This window comes from Narcine bancroftii, chromosome 1, assembly GCF_036971445.1.
Source record: "Narcine bancroftii isolate sNarBan1 chromosome 1, sNarBan1.hap1, whole genome shotgun sequence".
Lineage (NCBI taxonomy): Eukaryota > Metazoa > Chordata > Chondrichthyes > Torpediniformes > Narcinidae > Narcine > Narcine bancroftii.
Genome location: NC_091469.1, coordinates 165,010,510 through 165,034,674, shown reverse-complemented (window position 1 = coordinate 165,034,674; position 24,165 = coordinate 165,010,510). Strand labels below are relative to the sequence as shown.

The following is a 24,165-nucleotide window of genomic DNA, read 5'->3' as shown; positions in this document are numbered from 1 at the left end:
AGGATTTCCCTTCACATTTTCTGCCAAAGCAACGTCATGTCTTCTTTCAACCTCCCTGATTTCTTTCTTGAAGTTTTTCTTGCAATTTTTTAGACTCCTCAAGTTCCTCATTTGCTTGGTGTTGCCGATACCTGTTATACCCCTCTATCATCTTCCAAACCAGATACCCATTATCCGTCGAAAACCAAGGTTCCTCTGCCTGCTAACGTTGGCTTTAATCGTTACAGGAACATACAAATTCTGCACTCTCAAAATTTCCCCTTTGAAGGTCATCCATGACCTCACACGTCCTTGCTCAAAAACAACTTCTCCCAATCCAAGCATTCTAGATTCTTTCTCATTCCCTCAAAATCAGCATTTCTCCACTTTAGAATCTCAGCCTGAGGCCCAAACCTATCCTTCTCCATAATTAACTTGAAACTAAAGATATTATGATAACTGGACCCAAAATGTTCCCCTACACATACTTCTGAAACCTGTCCTGTCTCGTTCCCTAAAATGAGATCCAGTATTGGACTCTCTCTCGACTCGGTGCCTCGATATATTGATTTAGAAAACTTTCCTGAACACATTTGGAAAACTCCACGCTGTCCAGCCCTTTTACAGGATGGGAGTCCCAGTCAATATGTGGAAAGTTAAAATCCCCGACGATCACATGTTTCCTGCAACTGTCCGCTATCTCTCTACAGATTTGCTCCTCCAATTTTCACTGACTATTGGATGGTCTACAATATAACCCCATGAGTGTGGTCATACCTTTTTCGTTCCTCAGCTCCACCCATATAGCCTCAGTAGACGAGCCCTCCGGTCTGTCTTGCCTGGGATATTTTCCCTGACGAGCAATGCCATTCCTCCCCCTTTCATTCAGCCTCATTCTCTCATATCTAAAGCAACAGAAGCCCGGAACATTGAGCTGCCAGACCTGCCCCTCCTGCAACCAAGTTTCAATAATGGCCACAAGGTCATAATTCCACGAACCAATCCAAGCTCTAAGCTCTTCCTACAAAACTCCTTGCATTGAAATAGATGCCCCTGAGAACATTTTCACCACCTACAACCCATTGACTCCAATGGTGCATGCAATCTTCACATCATCTTTCCCTCCTCCACTCCTCTATCTGCTCTGGCCCTCTGGTTCCCCTCCCCCTGCAAATCTAGTTTAAACCCACCAGAGCAACACTAGAAGACCTTCCCGCAAGGATATGAGTCCCCTCCAGTTCAGGTGTAAACCATCCGATTGGAGCAGGTCCCACCTTCCCTGGAAGAGCCCAATGATCCAGAAACCTGAAGCCCTCCCTCCTGCACCAGGACTTTAGCCACGTGTTGAGTTGCATCATCCTCCTGTTTCTCCCCTCACTGGCACGTGGCGCGGGCACAAATCCTGAGGTCACCACCCTGGAGGTCCTGTCCTTCAACCTAGCGCCCAACTCCCTGAACTCTGCCTGCAGGACCTCCTCACCCTCCCTACCCACGTTGTTGGTCCCTACATGGACCACGACATCTGGCAGCCCACCCTCCCTCCTGAGAATTGGGAGAACTTGATCTAAGATAGTTCTGACCCTGGCACCAGGGAGGCAATGTATCATCTACCCTCCTCCTGTCTCCTCTGTGTTAATGCCATCTAACTCATGTCTCACCCCCCTCTGCCTACTGAATGATCCACAGTTCATCTAGTTCCAGCTCCAATTCCTTAACTTGGCTTGTCAGGAGCTGCAGCTGGATGCTCTTCTCACAGATGAAGTCGTCAGGGATACTGCTGGCATCCCTGACGACCCACATTCGACAAGAGGATCATTCCCCTGCCTTGGTTGTCATTCCCTCTGTCTATCAGAGGAGAACATAAAATATATGAAATCTAAAACCTGCCCTTGCCTGTCAACCTGCTGAATCCTTTTTGTTCCTTGAAATGGGTGGCCTTTTCTCACTTCAACTCCAACTATCCTGTTGAGCAAAAGCCTTCCTACTCTGACTCAGTTTGCTCCGACAATGACCACTCCCTTGAGCCCACTCCAGTAAATCCATTATATAAGGAGCCCAAAACTATTCCCCGTACTCCAAGGGAGGCCTCACCAGAGCCTTATAAAGCCTTGACATCCCATCCCTGCTCTTATAAACTGTTCCTCCAGATAGGAACACCAACACTGCATCACACCGGTCCAGTGACCCGCACCCTCCGGTGTTTTTTGCGTCAAGTTGACATATCACCCAGCGACAGTATGAATCTTCCTCGGTACTCATCTCCCTCAAGATCCCAGAGCAAGCACGTAAGTTGGCTCCTGCAAATATATCCACAGAAGGTTACAGGATGGCATTATTCTGGAAGCCACAAATCCTTCTCTGCCCAAATGGCCACTTTTTACAAACGGCACGTGTTGTCTCTGCCAGACACAGACCCAGTTTCCATGAAAAACAAGAGCAGGAGAAGGTATCTTAACCTGACCAAAGGCTGTCATAATTTTCAGTCTCAATGAGACCAAAACCTGGGAAAATATAGGCCGGTGAGCCTGACATCAGTGGTAGGTAAGTTATACAACACCGTCCAAATCCTTCCATGCCAACAAGGTGACATTGTCTCATTTTCCTACATTCAATCCATATTATTCTGAAACTTTCCTGTCCATATATCTGCCCAAATATGGTGCCAGCAGGATGCTGAGAGAAGATCCTGGCATCTTCCCCACACCAGGGCTGACCAGGGACCCTCACCCTGCGCTGATGTGAAAAGGCTGAGGTGTCCATTTGAGCGTTGATACTCAGGCCTGTGGTGAACCGTCCCGTGTGGGGTCTGGGTGGAGGGGGAGGGATCAGGGATGGGGGGGTGACCGTCTCCTTGGGGTCAGAGGGGTGATCGTTCCCCCTGCGGTCAGGGTCGGGGGGTGCCTGGGATCAGGGACAGGGGGGCTGGGGTCAGGGATGGAGGAGTGATTGTACCCCTGGGGTCAGGAGCAGGGTCAGAGGGGGTGGCTGAGGCCAGAGACAGGGGGGCCCGGGGTCAGGGTTGGGGGGCCGAGGTCAGGGAAAGAGGGACCCGGGGTCAGGGACGGGGGGGGCCAGGTCGGGGACGGGGGCGACCCGGGGTCAGGGACGGGGGGCCGAAGGGTCAGGGACGGGGGGGCCAGGTCGGGGACGCCTCTTTCCTGGGGATCCACCCGCCCCCGGTAACCACGGTCCTCGATGTGTCCCCACCCCAATTCACTGAGAGCCGCGACCGTTCCGCCCCGTCACCTTCGTGCTGTTCGAACCGGGTTGTTTCAGTGTTTGGAGACCGAAATGGAGGAGTTCGGCAAGAGACTCTGCCGATGGAGGACTCCATGAGCAGCGCCACCTACTGATGGGAGGACGGATCACACTCCAAGGCACCGCCCCCTGCTGCTGGGAGGAAGGATCACACTCCCAGGCACCGCCCCCTGCTGCTGGGAAGACGGATCACACTCCAAGGCACCGCCCCCTGCTGCTGGGAGGAAGGATCACACTCCCAGGCACCGCCCCCTGCTGCTGGGAGGACGGATCACACTCCCAGGCACCGCCCCCTGCTGCTGGGAGGAAGGATCACACTCCCAGGCACCGCCCCCTGCTGCTGGGAGGTCGGATCACACTCCCAGGCACCGCCCCCTGCTGCTGGGAGGACGGATCACACTCCCAGGCACCGCCCCCTACTGCTGGGAGGACGGATAACACTCCCAGGCACCGCCCCCTGCTGCTGGGAGGACGGATCACACTCCCAGGCACCGCCCCCTGCTGCTGGGAGGAGCGAGGACACCGCGAGGGAGTCGCGCGGGAACGAACCTCCCGCTGCCCCAGGCCTCAGGCCCCGGACCCGGACCCGAAGCTGCGCCGCCCGCCGCCGCATCGTCCCTGGCCACCGCCATGCCGTCGGTGCTGAGCCCCGGGCCGGGGGCCGCCACGCTGGACGCGCTGGAGAACGCGGGCCGGCGGATCGACCAGCACCTGCACGAGGGGCGGCTTTACCCGGAGCTCAGCGAACTGCTCAGCGCGGCGAGTCACAGTGAGGGCCGTCTCACCCCCCACCCACCCCCCCACCCCCACCCCCACCCCACCCCCACACACCCCCCCACCCCCACCCCCACCCCCAAACACCCCCCCACACCCCACCCACACCCCACCCCCACCCCCCACACCCCACCCCCCCCACATCCACCCACCCCCACACCTCCTCCACCTCACACCCCCCCACCCGCACACACACCCCACCCACCCACCCCCACTCACCCCCACCCCCCCACCCCCACCCCCACTCACCCCACACCCCCCCACCCCCACACACACCCCCACCCCCACCCCCCACTCACCCCCACCCACCCACTCACCCCCCACCCCCACACACCCCCCCACCCCACACCCACCCACTCACCCCCACCCCACACCCACACCCCCCCCACCACCACACCCACTCACCCCCCCACCCCCACTCCCACACACCCCCCCACCCTCACTCACCCCCCCCACCCACCCACCCCCCACCCCCACACACCCCCCACCCCCACTCACCCCCACATACCCCCCATCCCCACTCACCCCCACACACACCCCCCACCCCCACTCACCCCCCCACCCCCACCCCCACTCACCCCCCACCCCCACTCACCCCCCCACACCCACACCTCCCCACCCCCACTCACCCCCCACCCCCAATCACCCCACACCCCCCCACCCCCACTCACCCCCCCACCCCCACTCACCCCCCCACCCCCACTCACCCCCCCACCCCCACTCACCCCCCCACCCCCACTCACCCCCCCACCCCCACTCACCCCCCCACCCCCACTCACCCCCCCATCCCCACTCACCCCCATCCCCACTCACCCCCATCCCCACTCACCCCCACCCCCACTCACCCCCACCCCCACTCACCCCCACCCCCACTCACCCCCACCCCCACTCACACCCCCACCCCCACTCACACCCCCACCCCCACACACACCCCCACCCCCACCCACCCACTCCCCCACTCACCCCCCCCACCCCCACTCACCCCCCACCCCCACTCACCCCCCACCCCCACTCACCCCCCACGCCCACTCACCCCCCACGCCCACTCACCCCCCACCCCCACTCACCCCCCACCCCCACTCACCCCCCACACCCACTCACCCCCCACCCCCACTCACCCCCCACCCCCACTCACCCCCCACCCCCACTCACCCCCCACCCCCACTCACCCCCCACCCCCACACATCCCCCACCCCCACTCACCCCCACACACCCCCCCCATCCCCACTCACCCCCACACCCACCCACACACCCCCCCACCCCCACACACAGCCCCAACCCCCCACCCCCACTCACCCCCCCAACCCCACTCACCCCCCCAACCCCACTCACCCCCCCACCCCCACTCACCCCCCCACCCCCACTCACCCCCCCCACCCCCACTCACCCCCCACCCCCACTCACCCCCCCACCCCCACTCACCCCCCCACCCCCACTCACCCCCCCACCCCCACTCACCCCCCCACCCCCACTCACCCCCCCACCCCCACTCACCCCCCCACCCCCACTCACCCCCCCACCCCCAATCACCCCACACCCCCCCACCCCTACTCACCCCCCCACCCCCACTCACCCCCACACTCCCCCCCATCCCCACTCACCCCCACACTCCCCACCCCCACACACACCCCCAACCCCCCACCCCCACTCACCCCCCCACCCCCACTCACCCCCCCACCCCCACTCACCCCCCCACCCCCACTCACCGCCCCACCCCCATTCACCACCCCACCCCCACTCACCCCCCCACCCCCACTCACCCCCCCAACCCCCACTCCCCCACCCCCCACCCCCACTCACCCCCCACCCCCACTCACCCCCCACCCCCACTCACCCCCCACCCCCACTCACCCCCCACCCCCACTCACCCCCCACCCCCACTCACCCCCCACCCCCACTCACCACCCACCCCCACTCACCCCCCACCCCCACTCACCCCCCACCCCCACTCACCCCCCACCCCCACTCACCCCCCACCCCCACTCACCCCCCACCCCCACTCACCCCCCACCCCCACTCACCCCCCACCCCCACTCACCCCCCACCCCCACTCACCCCCCACCCCCACTCACCCCCCACCCCCACTCACCCCCCACCCCCACTCACCCCCCACCCCCACTCACCCCCCACCGCCACTCACCCACCCACCGCCACTCACCCCTCACCCCCCACCCCCACTCACCCCCCACCCCCACTCACCCCCCACCCCCACTCACCCCCCACCCCCACTCACCCCCCACCCCCACTCACCCCCCCACCCCCACTCACCCCCCCACCCCCACTCACCCCCCCACTCACCCCCCACCCCCACTCACCCCCCACCCCCACTCACCCCCCACCCCCACTCACCCCCCACCCCCACTCACCCCCCACCCCCACTCACCCCCCACCCCCACTCACCCCCCACCCCCACTCACCCCCCACCCCCACTCACCCCCCACCCCCACTCACCCCCCACCCCCACTCACCCCCCACCCCCACTCACCCCCCACCCCCACTCACCCCCCACCCCCACTCACCCCCCACCCCCACTCACCCCCCACCCCCACTCACCCCCCACCCCCACTCACCCCCCACCCCCACTCACCCCCCACCCCCACTCACCCCCCACCCCCACTCACCCCCCACCCCCACTCACCCCCCACCCCCACTCACCCCCCACCCCCACTCACCCCCCACCCCCACTCACCCCCCACCCCCACTCACCCCCCACCCCCACTCACCCCCCACCCCCACTCACCCCCCACCCCCACTCACCCCCCACCCCCACTCACCCCCCACCCCCACTCACCCCCCACCCCCACTCACCCCCCACCCCCACTCACCCCCCACCCCCACTCACCCCCCACCCCCACTCACCCCCCACCCCCACTCACCCCCCACCCCCACTCACCCCCCACCCCCACTCACCCCCCACCCCCACTCACCCCCCACCCCCACTCACCCCCCACCCCCACTCACCCCCCACCCCCACTCACCCCCCACCCCCACTCACCCCCCACCCCCACTCACCCCCCACCCCCACTCACCCCCCACCCCCACTCACCCCCCACCCCCACTCACCCCCCACCCCCACTCACCCCCCACCCCCACTCACCCCCCACCCCCACTCACCCCCCACCCCCACTCACCCCCCACCCCCACTCACCCCCCACCCCCACTCACCCCCCACCCCCACTCACCCCCCACCCCCACTCACCCCCCACCCCCACTCACCCCCCACCCCCACTCACCCCCCACCCCCACTCACTCCCCCACCCCCACTCACTCCCCCACCCCCACTCACCCCACACAACCCCCCACCCCCACTCACCCCCACAAACCCCCCCATCCCCACTCACCCCCACACCCACCCCCACACCCCCCACCCCCAATCACCCCACACCCCCCACCCCCACTCACCCCCCCACCCCCACTCACCCCCCACCCCCCACTCACCCCCCACCCCCCACTCACCCCCCCATCCCCCACTCACCCCCCCACTCACCCCCCACCCCACTCACCCCCCCCCACCCCCACTCACCCCCCCACTCACCCCCCACCCCCCACTCACCCCCCACCCCCCACTCACCCCCCACCCCCCACTCACCCCCCACCCCCCACTCACCCCCCACCCCCCACTCACCCCCCCACCCCCCACTCACCCCCCCACCCTCCACTCACCCCCACCCCTCACTCACCCACTACTAGGCCATTTCAGATAGTCTAAAAGTTGAGATGTGAAGGTGGAGAAACTCCGCCAAAACATAATCACTTACCTTTCTGAATGTGCGGAGGCGGTCTCTGAGCCGCATATTCCAACCCTTCTCTGAGAGGAATAATCTCTGCAGCGCAGCCCTCCTCTGATCAATCTGAATGTTTAGCCACTCTAAACGGCTGTTTAGGGGTGGGCTGATGATGCCATCAGCCCGCAACCCATCTCCCCACTCACCCCTCTCCCTCCAAGTCAAAGGTGCCGGGGAGCACTCGAGGCAGAGGGAGCCGGCAGCAAGGACCGTCATGGCAGTGGGAGCTGTCAGCGGGGACCGTCGGGCAGTGGGTACCATCGGGGCAGAGGCCGTCAAGGCAGCAGGGACTGTCGGGGCAGCGGAAGCTGTCAGAGAGGAATGTCGGGGTAATGGGGGCCGTCAAGGCAGTGGGAGCTGTCAACGGGGACCATTGGGGCAGTGGGAGCTGTCAGGGTAACGTCGGGGCAGCGGGGACCATCAAGGCAGCAGGGACTGTCGGGGCAGTGGGAACGTCAGAGGGCGGCTGGTCTGGGCTGGGACTGCCATACCAGGCCGCTTTGGCCTTTGGGGCCGCTCTCTGCGGCCCAAATCATGGCAGAGCAATGGCCATCTTTCCAACCCATAATTCCCCACGCAGCTGGAACTGTTCTGGGAACCATAGAGTGGTTTCAGCTGTGTGGAGGATTATGGGTCGGGAAGATGGCCATTGCTCTGCCGCCTATTGATGACAGTTGCCCCACCTCCATCGGATCTGCAGGGTGCTACGAAGCACTGGAGCAGCCTTTTAGGGCTACTGTCTGAAAGATAATTTCCCATTTTTCCATCCACTCTGTAGCTGGTCTTAAGGCGGAGGCCCGACATGAAATGGCCTACAGTCACACATTGGGGGCTGTGTGTTTAATGTCAGGGTGGGGATTACAAAAGTGAGTGCAGAGCTATCGCCTGTATGAACTCATGCCGAAGTTGTGGTGGTCAGAAGATCTAGTCAGTGTTAGTTGACTCATCACATTTTGTTTTCACCAACAGATAGTCCATCACTCTCAGGAATGACTGACATGGATTATCCACTGCAAGGACCCGGCCTGGTGTCTCTCCCCAATCTCCCAGAGATCAGCCCGATCCGGAGAGTGCCACTCCCTCCGGAACTGGTGGAGCAATTTGGACGTATCTTTCAGTTGCTGTGATCTGGTTGGCAATTCACAGTCCTGGTTTAAATATCCTGGGTGCACGCAGGGATGCAGGCAAAGATGGGTTCATTTGCAAGCTCACCTGCTGATGCAGGTACACATATGTACATGCCAACACAGAAACAGTCATTAGCCCCTTTTACACTGCAGAGCCGCAGAATTCTTGTAGCCGTGATTACTCTAAGGAAGCCGGCTTGTGTGTTCACATAGAGCTAGTAAAAGCCGGCTCTGTGAGTCCTTTCCACTGCAAGCTGGCTTGCCGAAACAAAAGAGGCAGGACATGTATCACAGCAGAGTCAGCGTCAACTGTGACGTAAAAGATGCACGCCTGGAACTGTCATTGCTGGGCACTCAAGTTGGCGCTGGAACAACATGCGCTTGATAGCTACGTCCATTCTATGCAGTCTTAGAACTGAGTGTTTTAATCAAAATTATTAAGCAAGTTCGTTACTACTGATAAAGCTGCTACAGTTTCAATTTCCTGCACTTACATCACATGCTAAAGATGTCATCAGCCCTTCCCGTTTCAACCTGGATCATTTGTTTTACATAGGCCTCGCAGACTGCTACGCTCCACCGCTGAGACTACCCACCCCCCGGAGGATCCAAGATGGCTAAGTCTGGACCACCCAATCTGCTTTTCATTTCTTTTTTATGAAGAGGTTGAAAGGCGGATAAAAGCCAGCTTCACAGCTCTGCGAAAGGGGTTAATGATATCTGGCTCAGAACGGACCGGGATGATTTTGTGCACTTTGAGGAAATCCTTACATCGTGTGTATTTCAGATATGCAGTGCAATTGCATGATGGGTGTTTTTCCTGAGATTGCCAAGGCCTGGTTGACTATTGATAGCGACATCTTCCTGTGGAACTATGAGGATGGGTAATGAAAGCATTTGGCGTGAAATTGATCAGGCTGTGGATGATCATTAATGTACAAGCTGAAACCACCCTTTTGTGCCAACCAATATAAACCTTACTCAGACAAACAAAGCCTTCCCTACCTCACACCAATTAACCCTCTATTTTGTGCCCATGTGCGAAAGAGTCTTGTAAATGTCCCTATTGTATCAGCCTTCACCCTCCCCCCGCCCCCCCCCCCCCACTCCTGGCAACGCATTCCAAGCACTCACTACCCTTTGGTGAAAACTGCAACCCTGACGTTTCCCCTAAACTTCCCTCCTTCACCGTATTATTACTGCTGTTTTCTCATCCTGCCCTGGGAAACGTGCTGGGTATCATTTTTTTTATTGTCATGTAATGTATCATTGCACAACATTTCTTTCAGCAAGCGGAAAGAGCCATTAGTATTGCCCACGCACCTTACAGTAAGAGAGAGAGAAGCAAAAGAGAGTCCTTTCAGAGACATTGGGTGTCCATGGATTCATCTCCAGCGCTTCTGCAGTCGCACAGACTCCTGTTCGATCCATCAGCAACCTGAGCTCTGACTGGATGAGGAAGTCTTCAGTGCCTGAGGGACCCCATCCCCCCCCCAACTTGTCCTCAACCCCCTCAGGAATCCCTGTCCCATGAGTCCCTTGACCGTAAGTTGCTAACTGCCTGCAGCCTGTGGGTCCTTCAGTTGCTGAACCCCTTGCTGGTGTCTGCTGCAACCACCATCCTGTCAGGTTGTCAAGATCTGGACAAAATGTCAGCAGGCGCACGAACAAAACAGTAAGACAAGAAACACAGTCCCACAAGCAGGAGGTAAAAGGTGGATAAGGGAGTGAGGGCACAGTAGCAGACAGGGGGAGGAGGGATGAGTCTGTGAATGGAAAGAGAAGGGGGCAGAGAGCTGGGGGAAAGAAGACGGATGGAGAAGAGAGAGGAGGAACAGGGAGAGGTCCAGCAGAAACCGGAGAAGTCTATGTTAATACCGTCGGGTTGCTGCTCCACCGATTTACAGGTGGTCTTGGACAGCCGAGGCCATGGACAGACGTCAGTATGGGAGTAGGGCACGGTATTGAAATGGTTGGCTGCTGGGAGATCTCTCTCGCTTATGCAGTTAGAGTGAAGGTGCTCAGCAAAGCGATCTCCCAGTCTGCGTCCAGTCCCCCAATGTGGAGACAGCCACAACTTGAGCACCAGATGCAATAGTTGATTCCCGAGTTGCACAAGTGAAGTGTTGCTTCACTTGGAAGGGCTTTTTGAGGCCCCAAATGGTGGTGTGGGCGCATGTGGTACACTGCGGCCGCAAGGGAAGATGCCAAGGGGGTGATTGGTGGGAAGAGATGAGTGGGCCAGTCGCTGCAGAAGGTGGGACTGCTCCCTCTGTCCACTCATCTTTATCTTTGGTCCATAACAAACATTGTTTGACCTGCTGAGTTTCTCCAGCATTGTTTTTACTTCGGTCACGATGTCTGCAGACTTTTGTGTTTTACTCCTGTCACTAAGAAAGGATGTGTTGGAGCTTTTGAAAAGCGCAAGTTTGAAAAGTTACCAGGACCAGACGAGATTTACCCAGGGCTATTGTGGGAAGGGAGGGAAGAGATTGCTGAGCCACTGGCAATGATCTTTGCAACGTCACTGGGAACAGGAGAAGAACCGGAGGATTGGAAGGGTTGCAAATAATGTTCTGTGCTCAAGCAAGGGATGAGAGAATACCCAAGAAATTATGGACAGAGATTCTGTCAAGCAGAGGGTAAACTGCTGGAGAAAATTGACGAGGGATCGTCAGCATGGCTTTGTCAAGGGAGGGTCATATCTCAGGAGCCTGATTGAATTCTTTGAGGATGTAACTAAGCAGATTGATGAAGGTAGAGCGGTTTATGTGAATTTCAGAAAGGCATCTAAGGTTCCCCATCCAAGGGTCATTTGGGAAGTAAGGAGTCCCTTGGTTTATGGGTACAGAATTAGCTTGCTCAGGGAGAGTAGAGGATGATTGTAGATGGCTTGTATTCTGCATGGAGATCGGTGACCAGTGGTGTTCTGAAGGGACCCACACTTTGTGATTTTTATGAATGACCCAGATGAGGAATTGGAAGGATGGGTTTGTAATTTTGTGTTGGTGGTTTTGTGGATAGTCTCGAGAGTTTCTAGAAGTTACAGAAGGATATTGATAGGATGCAGAGCCAAGCTGAGAAGAGGCAGATGGAGTATAACCCAGAAAAGTGTCAAGTGGTTCATTTCATAGAACTATAGAAACAGGTCCCTTATGCCCTACTAGTCTGTGCCCATTGTTAGGTCTGCTTTGTTCATGAATGAGTGAGACAAACACCAGACTGAGTCGAAATCAGGGTTCTTTGTTCTTTATTACCGGATTGTAACACTTGCAACTAACCATGTTAGTCGGAGAATGCATTCTGCCGTTATCAGCAAAATGGTGATTTTTTATACCCTTGGATACGTGCTTAGAACATCATTACTTGTCCAATGACTAAAACTGTTGCTATCCTTTCCCTGCTAGCTTCCTGCCTCTCAATCCATCAATGTCTCTCTTATCTTGTAAGTACAAGGATGCATTCACATCTTGTTACAGCCCTGCACAGGGTAACTCCTTACACATTCCCATCTCATGATGTTTTACCTTACAATATCTATACTCAACCCATGACTTCTTGTATCCATCTCTCCTACTCTCAATGGGAAAAGCCTTTCCACATCAACTCTATCTATCCCTCTCATTATCTTAAACACCTCTATCAAATCCCCTCTCAGCCTTTAATGTTCCAAGGAATAAAGACCAAATTTGCTCAGTCTCTCCTTGTATTCCAGATCCTGAAACCTAGGCAACATTTTTGTAAATCTTCTCTGCACTCTCTCTATCTTGTTAATATTCTTCCTATAAATCGGTGACCAGAACTGCACACAGTACTCTAAATTTGGCCTCACCAATGCCTTGTACAGTTTCATCATTACTTCCCAACTCCTATATTCTATGCACTGATTTATATAGGCAAGCATACTAAAGGCCTTCTTCACCACCCTGTCCACAGGCGCTCCTACCTTCAGGGAACAAATCACCATTATTCCTAGATCTTTCTGCTCCACTGTATTCTTCAGTGCCCACCCATTTTCCAACGTTGCTTCAGTAGGTGAACTCACCATTTGGTCCTCTCTGAGTACAGTGTCACACTCTCCTTGACGAGCAAATGTTGCACCTCTACATCGAAAACACCGAAACCCAAGAACAACAGAGGGTTACGGGGTAGAGAGGGTTTAGTTTTTTTTTGGGAAGGAATATATGGGTCAAGGGCTGAAGGGCCTGTATTGTGTTGTATTTGTTAACATTGAGCCATGTCTGAGTAATGACTACGTTAACAGCATTCCAGGCACTGATCCATCCTCAAAGTTAATTGCCCTCACTCATGATACTCCTTGCATTAAAATAAACTCACTGCACCCAGTCAGTCCTGCTGTTATCATTTACCTGTCCTTTTAGACTTGCTTGTCCCGGTTTCTGGCATCCTCCCAACTCCCACATTTGTTCTGCTCTGGGTTCCACAATCCACGGCCCCCACCCATCCCTTGGAGGTTCTGCTTTTTAACGTTACCAAGCTCCCTGAACTTGTTCTGCAGGACCATATTTCCCTTTCTCCTTGTCATTGGTACCAGTTTGTTATCTGGCTTCTGTCCCTTATCTCCCAGAATAGACCCTGACCCCAGGGAGGCATCACACCGTCCTGGAGAACAGCAAAGAAACCAACAACAAGCTTTCCCCTTATCTGCTGTAACCTTGCAGCCTCTGGTGGATGATACCTTGAGCCAAACCCTCAATATCCCTCCCTCTCAATAGCCACTCTGCTAGTCTGTACCTTGTTATTGGCAGCTGTTTATGAGGTGGTACCTTCTTGGAGTTACCCCGCTCTTCCTCTGATTCCGATGAACACAGATGTTAGGTTCGTGAGAGCGAGAATATTCCAAAACATTGTGACATTCAAAGCAGTTTATAGTACAAGGCACTTCAACCTTTTGTTACCATTTCAACATTGTCTTTGTTTGGGGGAGATCTTTTTTGAAACTTGATTTTGATTTTTTTGTGAGAAGATGAAGATGATTGAGGGTTGGGCAGCGGATGTTGGAAATGTGGACCAGCAAAGGATTCAACAAGCTCCGTCATGGCTTGCCTGTCCAGAGATCAAAGCATAAGAGACTTGGTAGATTGGATTTGAAATTGTCTAAGAGATCAAGGTAGAGGTGAGGAGTGATCTTGACTGGAGATCTGTGACCATTGGTGTCCTACAGGGGTCAGTGGTGGAACCTTTCATGTTCGTTAATGATTTGGACAAAAATTATCTGTCAGTGGTGGAGTCATGAGGTTCTACATCATGTATAAAGCCTTTTTGTCCCAACTGCTCCCCACTGACCAAGTTGTACACCAAGTTCATCCCATTTTCCTGCATTCAACCCACATTCTCCGCAACTTTTCCTCTTCATTGAACACTACAGTACAATTCCTTTGGTCCACAATGTTGTCAAAATATCTTTCAAAAGTTAAAGTTCTACCACTTGTCTTGCCCCTTTCCCCACAGTGTCACTTTATTTCCGTGCTGTGAAACTCAAAAATGTTGGGTTGTGGAAATCAAGGGACAAAGTGCATATTAAAGAGGGGTGATATACTGTGGGAGGTGATGTTCACAGGGAAAATTGATGTTGATAAATGGGCTTTGAGGCTTGTCTTGTTCTTTTGTCATTTTCAGGGGAGATTTAGTGTACTTCGATGGGTTGAGTGAAACAATTCTGTCAGTGGGACTGGTCAAACCCAAAGTTGGTAAGTTGAGAATTTAAATGACCATGCCTTTGTGTAATCTCCATCAGTTTTGGTCGTGCATGAATCAGTAAAACAAAGAACACGAATACAGGTCCTTTGGGGTATAGATCAGTAAAACACTGCAGCACAGAAAGAGGCTCTGAGGCACAACTTGCCTGTGCTGAACCATTATTCTCCCCAGTCCCATAGATCTGCACATTGATACCCTTCATACCTCTCCCATGAATGTCCCTATCCAAATTTTTCTTAATTGTCAAATCAATAGCCTCATAATTTTCTAAACCTTTCTCCGACACTCTCGGAAATAAAGTCCCCACTTTTCCTGTAGTGAAAACAGATGCTGGGGGAATTCAGCTGGTCTCACTGAAAGACTCTGGCTGAGTTCCTCCAGCATCTCTGGATTTTGACTATCATCCCAGACCCTTTGGTGTTTCACTCGACCCTTTCCCCGTAACTCAGCTCCTGAAATCGTTTCACTGTATCTTATTGATATCTTTCCTGTAGGTGGGCATCCAAAACTGCAAATAATCCTCCAAAATTAAACCTCCCCCAATATCTCATACCCCTTTACCAGAATATCCCAAATCTAGGGTGAGGACCATGGGGAGCAACCTACCAAGGACAAGCCACAGGTCCTGAGAAAGGGATGGAGGAGAAGAGGTGTGCTGCAATGATAGAGGGGATTCATTGGTGATGGGGACAGATAAGAGGTTCTTTAGAAGAGATTGAGTATCCTGGATGGTACGTTGCCTCTTTGGTGCCAGATCGAGTTCTCCCAATTTTCAGGAGGGAGGGTGAGCAGCCAGATGTCATGGTCCATGTAGGGATCAAGGACGTGGGTAAGGAGGGTGAGGAGGTCCTGCAGGGAGAGTTCAGGGAGTTGGGCGCTAGGTTGAAGGACAGGATCTCCAGGGTCGAGACCTCAGGATTTGTGCCTGCGCCACGTGCCAGTGAGGGGAGAAACAGGAGGATGATGCAGCTCAACACGTGGCTAAAGTCCTGGTGCAGGAGGGAGGGCTTCAGGTTTCTGGATCATTGGGCTCTTCCAGGGAAGGTGGGACCTGTTCAAATGGGACAGTTTGCATCTGAACTGGAGTGGGACTAATGTCCTTGTAGGAAGTTATGTTAGTGCTGCTCTGGGGGGGGTTTAAACTAGATTTGCAAGAGTGCCAGAGCAGATAGGGGAGTGGAGGAGGGAAAATATGATATGAAGACTACACGTAAAGTCAGAAATCAACGGGTTGTACGTGGTGCAAATGTTCTCAGGGGCATTTATTTTATTGCAAGGAGTATTGTAGGAAAGGCAGACGAGCTTTGAGCGTGGATTGGCAAGTGGATTTATGACTGTGGCCAAGACTGAAACTTGGTTGCAGATGGCAGGACTGGCAGCTCAATGTTCCGGGCTTCTGTTTAGGTGCGAAGGAGCGGGGGGGATGAAAGGGGGAGGAGTGGCATTGCTCAATCTGCAAAATTATCACAGCTGTACTCAAGCAGGATAGACCAGAGGGCTTATCTACTGAGGCTGTAGGGGTGGACAGTCCAGAGAGCTCATCTACGAAGGCTGTCAGGGTGGTGGACAGACCAGAGGGCTCATCTACTGAGGCTGTAGGGGTGGACAGACCAGAGGGCTCATCTACTGAGGCTGTAGGGGTGAACAGACCAGAGGGCTCATCTATGGAGGCTGTAGGGGTGGTGGACAGACCAGAGGGCTCATCTACAGAGGCTATAGGGGTGGTGGACAGACCAGAGGGCTCATCTACTGAGGCTGTAGGGGTGGTGGACAGACCAGAGGGCTCATCTACTGAGGCTGTAGGGGTGGTGGACAGACCAGAGGGCTCATCTACGGAGGCTGTAGGGATGGTGGACAGACCAGAGGGCTCATCTACTGAGGCTGTCGGGGTGGTGGACAGACCAGAGGGCTCATCTACGGAGGCTGTAGGGGTGGACAGACCAGAGGGCTCATCTATGGAGGCTGTATGGTTGTAGCTGAAGAACTGGAAAGGTCAGAATCAAATTTATTGTCATGAGATTCGTTGTTTTGCGGCCGCGTCACAGAGTTACGTTCATATAAACCCCCTTACAAGTGCTCGCTTCAGTACTAAAATTGGAATGATACAGAGAAGATTAGCATGTCCTTGTGCAAGGATGACCTGCAAAATCGTGAAACATTCCATATTTAAAAAAAAATCCACCACAATAAATAAAAATAAATTTAAAAAGTCAAAGCAAGGCAGTGTTCATTGACTGCATTAAGAATTTCCAGAATCCGAATTTATTCTCATGAGCGTGTCATGAAATTCATTGTTTTTCAACAGCGTCACATTTGCAAGAGTCTTTGGTGACAGAGTGAATCTCCTCAAACACCTCTCAAAGTATAGCCTCTGGTGAGCCTTCTTCATGATTGCATTGACATGGAGGTACCAGGACAGATCCTCAGATCCCAGGAATTTGAAATTCTTAGAACAGGACCTTTGGCCCTCGATGTTGTGCCAACCCATATATTCCAGGAAAAAAAAGTACTAAACCCTCCCTACCCCATAACCCTCCACTTTTCCTCCATCCATGTGCCTGTTTAAAAGTCTCTTAAATGCCCCCAATGTTCCAGCCTCCACCACCATCACAGCTCTCTGCAGAAAAAAAAACTTACCCTGACGTCACTCCTATACATCCTCTGGTGTTTGCTATTCCTGCCCTGGGAAACAGGCACCGAGAATCCACCCTTTCTATGCTTCTCATAATCTTGTAAACCTCTATTAAGTCTCCTCTCATCCTTCTACACTCCAAAGAGAAAAGTCCCAGCTCTGCTAACCTTTACCTCAGAAGACTTGTTTTCCAATTCAGGTTACTTCTTAATAAATCTCCTCTGCACCCTCTCCATAATTTCCACATCCTTTCTATAATGAGATGACCAAAACTGAACACAATATTCTTGTGTCTTATCAGAGATTTGTAGAGTTGCAACATGACCTCTCAACTCCAGAACTCAGTCCCCCCCTATTCCTGAAGCCCAGCATCCCATCGGCCTTTTTAACTATCGTATCAACCTGTTCGGTGACCTTCAGGGATGTATGGATTTGGACCCTCTGTTCATCCACACTGAAGTAACCATTAACCCTGTACTCAGCCTTCAGGTTTGTCCTTCCAAAATGCATCACCTCACACTTATCCAGATTGAACTCTGCCACTTTTCCACCCATCCAGACTATATATTTTTGTAACCTTCGACAACCTTCAGCTCCATCCACAATTCCTCCAACTTACTGACCCATCCTTCCGCCTCTTCATCCAGGTCATTTATATATATATATATATATATACATACAAAACAAATCACAAAGAGCAAAGGTCTGGGGGACTCCCTGGACGACCACGAGTCACTGATCTCCAGGCAGAATACCTTCCTTCCACAGCTACTCTCTGGTTTTATCCACGCGGCCAAGGTTCCACTGATCCTGTGCCTCATGACTTTCTGGATGAGTCTCTCAAGAAGGACTTTGTCCAATGCCTTACTAAAATACATGTCGACCACATCTACCACCCTACCCTCATCAATTTCTTGTGTTACCTCCTCAAAAAACTCATTTTGGCTCGTGAGGCATGACCTTCCCTTCATAAAGACATGCTGACTATCCTTGAGTAGACTGGACTTCTCCAAATGCTCATAGATTCTATCCTTATGAATCCTCTCCAATAGTTTACACACCACTGACGTAAGACTCACCTAGCTGTAATTCCCAGGATTCTCCCTATTACCTTTTTTAAACAAGGGGACCACATTTGCCGTTCTCCAATCTTCCAGCATTTCCCCTTCAGCCAAAGAGTATTCAAAGATCATAGCTACTGCCCCAGCTATATCTTCCCTCATTTCCCACAGTAACTTGGGGTATGTCGTGTCCAGCTCTTGGGACTTATCAATCTTGATGTGTTTTAAGAAGGTCCAACACTTCCTCTGCCTTAATCTGCACATTGTCCTGTTCATTTCCAACATCACCCTGATCAAGGTCCTTTTCTCTTGTGAATACTGAAGCAAAGTATTCATTTAGGACCTCCTGAACCTCCTCTGCCTCCAGGTACATCCCTTATCCTATAGCGGCCTCACCTCCAATCTCGTCATCCTTGGGGTTCTCCTGAATCCTACATACCAAGGCCTTCTCATGCCCCCTTCGAACTCTCCCAAGTCCTTTCTAAGCCCCTTCCTGGCTCCCATACACTTCTCATGATCCCTTCCTGTTTCCGAAATCTGATACATGCTTTCATCTTCCTTTTAACTTGTTGCCTCACCTGTTTCCTCACACGGTTCCTTTTCCCTGTCCCATTGGGACAAACCCATCCTGAACTCAGCACGTGGTCCCTAACCTCCTCCATGTTACTTCTGTGCTTTCACTCATGAAGAACTGTTCCCAATTTATTCTCGCTAGTTTCTGCCTCATCCCTTCGTAATGAGCCCTTCCCCAGTTAAACACCTTCCCATTTTGTCTGTTTTTATCCTTTCCATTGCTATGGTGAAGCTCAGGGAGTTGTGGTCACTCTCACCAAAATACTCCCCCACCTGACCAAGTTTATTATCCAGAACTAGATCCAGTCTGGCCTCTCCTCTCGTCAGCCAGTCCACATACTGTGTCAGGAATATTTCTAGAATGCACCTGACAAATTCAGCCCATCTATCCCTCTTGCAGTCAGTCAACTCCCTTCCTATTTCTGACTTCCACCCACACCGACTCAGTGGACCCTCCCCCTGCAGCCTCCACCCTTTCTATAGCTGTTATACTATCCTGACCACCAGTGGACTGATATCGCCTCAAACCGTGCATCTTGGTGCCTCACAGTTCAGCGGGCAGCAACCTCCTTTGAAGAAGACCGCAGAGCCCACCTCACTGACAAAAGACAAAGGAGGAAAAACCCAACACCCAACCCCAACCAACCAATTTTCCCTTGCAACCGCTGCAACCGTGTCTGCCTGTCCCGCATCGGACTTGTCAGTCACAAACGAGCCTGCAGCTGACGTGGACTTTACCCCTCCATAAATCTTCGTCCGCGAAGCCAAGCCAAAGAAGAAGAAGATACTATCCCTGACAAGTAATGCTACTCCCCCACCCTGCTTTCTACCTCCCATTCTATTCCTTTTAAAGCACGTAAACCCCGGTACCTGCATCAGCCAATCCTCCCCATCCTCCGGCCAAGTCTCTATAACGGTCACAACATTGTAGTTCCATGTACTGATCTAGCTCTAAGTTCATCCCTTTTATTCCTAATACTCCTAGCGTTGAAATATACATATTTCATCTCCTCTAACCAACTACATTTGTATTTTATCCCCTGCCTGTCCTTTCTCACCAACTCAGAACACATGACATCAAGCTTTTGATCTTCTGCCCTAATCTCTGCCCTCACATTCTGATTCCCACCCCCTTACCAAACTAGTTTAAAATCCTCCCCACCAGCTCCAGCAAACCTTCCCCCCCAGGATATTGGTCACTTTCCAGTTAATTTGCAGCCTGTCCTTTTCGAACAGGTCGGACCTTTCCCAGAAAAGATCCCAACGATCCACAAATCTGAATCCCTGCCCCAACTCTTCAGTCACGCATTCATCTGCCACAACATCCTGTTCTTACCCTCTCTGGTGTGAGGCACAGGCAACAATCCTGAAATTACCACCCTTGAGGTTCTACCCTTTAACTTCTTTCTTAATGCCTTGTATTCCCTCTTCAGGACCTTGTCCCAACTCCTATCTGCTCTCCTAACCAACGAGTCCTCAATTACCATAACTCTCCTCTCCCCTTCCCTTCTGAGCCGAGGGGCCAGCATCTGCGCCTGAGATGTGACCACCTTGTCCCTGGTAGATCAGTCATCCACCCCAACAGAATCCAAAACAGTACACTTGTTGAGGGGAATGGCCACAGGGGTAGTCTGTACTGTCTGCCTCTTCCCTTCCCTCTCCTAACAGTCACCCAGTTACCTGCCTCCTGACTTTGAGTGGTGACTGTCTCCCTGAAACTCCTCTCTATCACCACCTCTGCCTCCTGCATGATCCTGAGTTCATCCAGCTTCAGCCCCCTAACTTGGAGTCCCAGGAGCTGCAGCTGGATGCACCTCTTGTGCGGTCGTAGATTTCCCACATCCTGCAATCAGAACATTCGACTGCCCGAGCTGCTGTCTCCATTAACTCTTCCTAATTTAAATTCAAAGACCTTACTCACTGGAATCAAACTCGTCCTCAGCTTGCTGAAGCCTCTAAGTCCTACTCCTACCCTGAGCCATTCACACACTGTCTGCACTTCTTGAGCCCCCCCCTTTTTATTTGTCATTCTCCTTATCTTAATTACTCCTCCCACCAATCACCATTCTATTTAACCCCAACTTGCCCTCCACTCACTTTTTAAAGTCACTCACCTCCAGCTGGCTCCTGATACTCCCAGGTCCTTTGAATCCCACATGCTCCTCTTTCAGTAACAGACCTGAGATGTCTGTGACCTGAGTCCCACTCTGCTGGATTTTTAAAGGTCTGTCCACTGCTGATCCCTTGATGAGGACTAGTTCGTGTTCTTGCAGTTTCCCCTTCCTGAAGTCCACATTCCATTGTTACCAATCCATTCAAACTAGCCTTGTGATGTGGATGCAGTTGCAGAGGGAGTTGCGGAGGCCCAGGTTTTGAAGCTTGCTGACCAGTGCTGAGGGGATGATGGTGTTGAAAGCTGAGCTGAAATCGATTCAAAGCAGCCTGCTGTACAGTGCCCTCCGTAATGTTTCGGACAAAGACACTTTTTTCCTTTATCTGTCCCTGTGCTCCACAGTTTTAAGTTTGTAATCAAATAATTCACGGGTGATGAAAGTGCACATTCTAGATTTTATTTAAGATTATTTGTCGACCTTTTGGTTTGACAATGTAGAAATTACAACATTTTTTATACATAGGCCCCTCATTTCATGGCGCCATAATGTTTGAGACATTTGGCTTGACAGGTGTTTGTGAGTACTTGGGTGTGTTTAATTGCATCTCTGGTGCAGGTATAAGAGAGCTGGACTGGCTTCTTTGATCTTTGATCACCTTTTGAGTCTGTAGTTGCCATTTTTCAACATGAGGACCAGAGTTTTGCCAATGTCAAAGAAGCCCTGATGAGGCTGAAAAACAAGAATAAAACAGTAAGAGACATTGCCCAAACCTTAGAATTTACCAAAAGCAACTGTTTGGAACAAGGTTAAGAAGAAAGAGCGTACTGGTGAGCTGAGGAATCGCAAAGGGACTGGTAGGTCAAGAAGAAGCTCACTACTGATGACAGAAGAATTCTCATCAAAATGAAGAAAAATCCACAAACGGCCGCCCGAATGATCAGAAACACTCTTCAGGAGGCAGCCGTGGATGTGCCAATGACGAGTGTCTACAGAAATACACTGCAAGTTGAAACAGGATGGACAGATTACAGTTTGCCAAGAAATAATTAAAATTCAGAATTCTGGAAAAAGGTCCTGCGGAAGACCAAGATGAACCTGTATCAGAATGATGGCAGGAACAAAGAGCGGAGGCGTAAAGGAACTGCCCAAGATCCAAAGTATTCTACCCATCTGAAACATGGTGGTGGGGGTATTATGGCCAGGGCATGTATGGCTGCTACAGGGACTTCACTGATGGCCGGAGCAAAATGAATTCTGAGGTGGAGAGTTCTGCTCCAGTTCGACCAAACGCCATCATTGGAAGGTGTTCCATCCTACACCAAGACATTGATCCCGAACATACTGCTGAAGCAACAAAGGAGTTTTACAAAGGTAAAAACTGGAAAATTCTCCAATGGCCAAGTCAGTCACTTGATCTAAATCTAATTGAGCTTGCTTCCATATACAGTGCTGAAGAGCTCCCGAAACCAGCAGGAGCCGAAGGTGGCTGCAGTAGAGGCCTGACAGAGCATCACCAGAGAAGATACTCAGCACCTGATGATGTCGATGAATCACAGACGTCAAGCTGTTGTTGCCTGTGAGGGATGTGCAACAAAGTACTCAACATGAACACGTTAATGTACACACCATTGCTATGTCCCAAACGTTATGGTGCCCTGAAATGAGGGGACAATGTATAAAAAGTGCTGTAATTTCTACATGGTCAAACCAAAATGTACACAAATTACCTAGAAAAAAATCTGGAATGTTCACTTTAATCACATGTGAATTGATTCCAAATTTAAAACTGGAGTACGGGACAAATAAAGGAAAAAAAGTGTCTTTCTCCCAAACATTATGGAGGGCACGGTACATGTTGCAGTGGTCCAGTTGATTCAACGCTGAGTCGAGAACAGCACTCGAGGCAAACTTACTGAAGTTTTCAGAGCACGGGACATATTTGAGTGATGGTCTGTTTCCTCGAGTTGGAGAATCCACAACAAGGAGGCATAACTCTTTGATGGTGGGGGTGGGATTTAGAAGGGATACAAGTGATCGTTATTAACTTGTGTGGGTGGGGGGGTGGGCATATGGAAGGCGTTCATAAACAGAGGCAGGTACTTTGGCTCTCTTCAAAAAAACACAGACAGCAACATGAAAGGGGGGGGGATTTGGGCCTCGTGGGCAAGTGGGGTAAGAGCACGAGGCCATTTTGTTCAGCGTGGACAAGCTGGGCCTGTGAGCTGGTTCTTTGTTCTGGAGTGAATTCCACCTACTGTTCCTTGGCTATCTTTTTCAGTTCATCTTTTGATGCTGTAGTAACCTTCACTGTCCACTTTACCACCAATGTTGCTGTCATACACAATCTACACTGTCATTTTCAATGTACTATTGTCCCAGCACTTGATTTGAGGTTACCATTTTCTCATTCATGTCTGGACAATTGTTCCAGGTATCTGAGTAGCCCAGTATGGTGCACTTGTCTCTGGCATTTTCCAGTGTAACTGATTCATGTGGATCTGATCTTGTGTTTCCAGGAATATTCCAGCCTCGTGTACGACAGCTGCTGGTCCTTGCCACACCCGTCGACGTCGTGATCCTTGGCATCAGTTTAACCAATTCTCAGTCAGGTACCTGCTTTGGACTGGATGTGGAGAGTTCTTGATATTCAACTATGTTACGATGCATCCAGAATAGAGGACGGTTAGATTGGATGAGAGGAAACAGGATTGATACGTCCTCTTTTCACTTCTAGAAACTGACGACAGTGATCCAGGAGCATGGAGTTGGCTGATTTTTCCTTTATCCAGAACATTCTTTAATTTAGCACCAAGTGTGTTTAGCTATTCAGTTATTTTCCTCATTCCAATATGCCTTTAAAAATTCACACCCTTCAACTTTCACACTGAAGAGTCTCTCGATGCAACAAGGAAAGGATTCCCCTCGTCCTCACCTACCACCTCGGCAGCCTCCACATCGTCTGCCACCCACAACACAATACTAACACCAGACACTTTTTGTCGCTCTTCGCTTTACCCAGGGGCCGCTCCCTCCAGGATTCCCTCATCCACTCATTCCTTTCCACTAATCACCCCTTCAGTATCTACCCCCTGTGACTGCAAGAAATGCTGCACATGCCCACACCTCCTCCCTCACCACCAT

At 52.6% G+C, this 24,165-nt stretch overlaps 2 protein-coding genes and 1 pseudogene across 4 annotated transcripts in view; 2 read left to right on the top strand and 1 right to left on the bottom strand.

Annotated features, from left to right (window-relative positions):
- The window catches only part of LOC138735916 (WD repeat-containing protein 70), a 95,432-nt gene extending 92,097 nt beyond the window's left edge, over window positions 1–3,335 (bottom strand). The window contains exon 1 of one of the 2 annotated variants that reach the window (XM_069884584.1): window positions 3,187–3,335. In XM_069884584.1, coding sequence (XP_069740685.1) covers window positions 3,187–3,313 — 127 coding nt within the window. In that variant the 5' untranslated portion in view covers window positions 3,314–3,335. The remainder of the gene's footprint in view (window positions 1–3,186) is intronic. The other variant, XM_069884592.1, reaches the window with a different exon arrangement.
- Window positions 3,336–3,726: 391 nt separating this feature from the next.
- nup155 (nucleoporin 155) overlaps window positions 3,727–24,165 on the top strand; it is a 177,913-nt gene continuing 157,474 nt past the window's right edge. For both annotated transcript variants that reach the window (XM_069884488.1, XM_069884497.1), the window contains exons 1-5: window positions 3,727–4,006; window positions 8,766–8,903; window positions 9,711–9,807; window positions 14,564–14,634; window positions 23,541–23,633. In XM_069884488.1, coding sequence (XP_069740589.1) covers window positions 3,868–4,006; window positions 8,766–8,903; window positions 9,711–9,807; window positions 14,564–14,634; window positions 23,541–23,633 — 538 coding nt within the window. In that variant the 5' untranslated portion in view covers window positions 3,727–3,867. The remainder of the gene's footprint in view (window positions 4,007–8,765; window positions 8,904–9,710; window positions 9,808–14,563; window positions 14,635–23,540; window positions 23,634–24,165) is intronic.
- Window positions 16,716–16,814, top strand: LOC138752137 (U6 spliceosomal RNA; annotated as a pseudogene).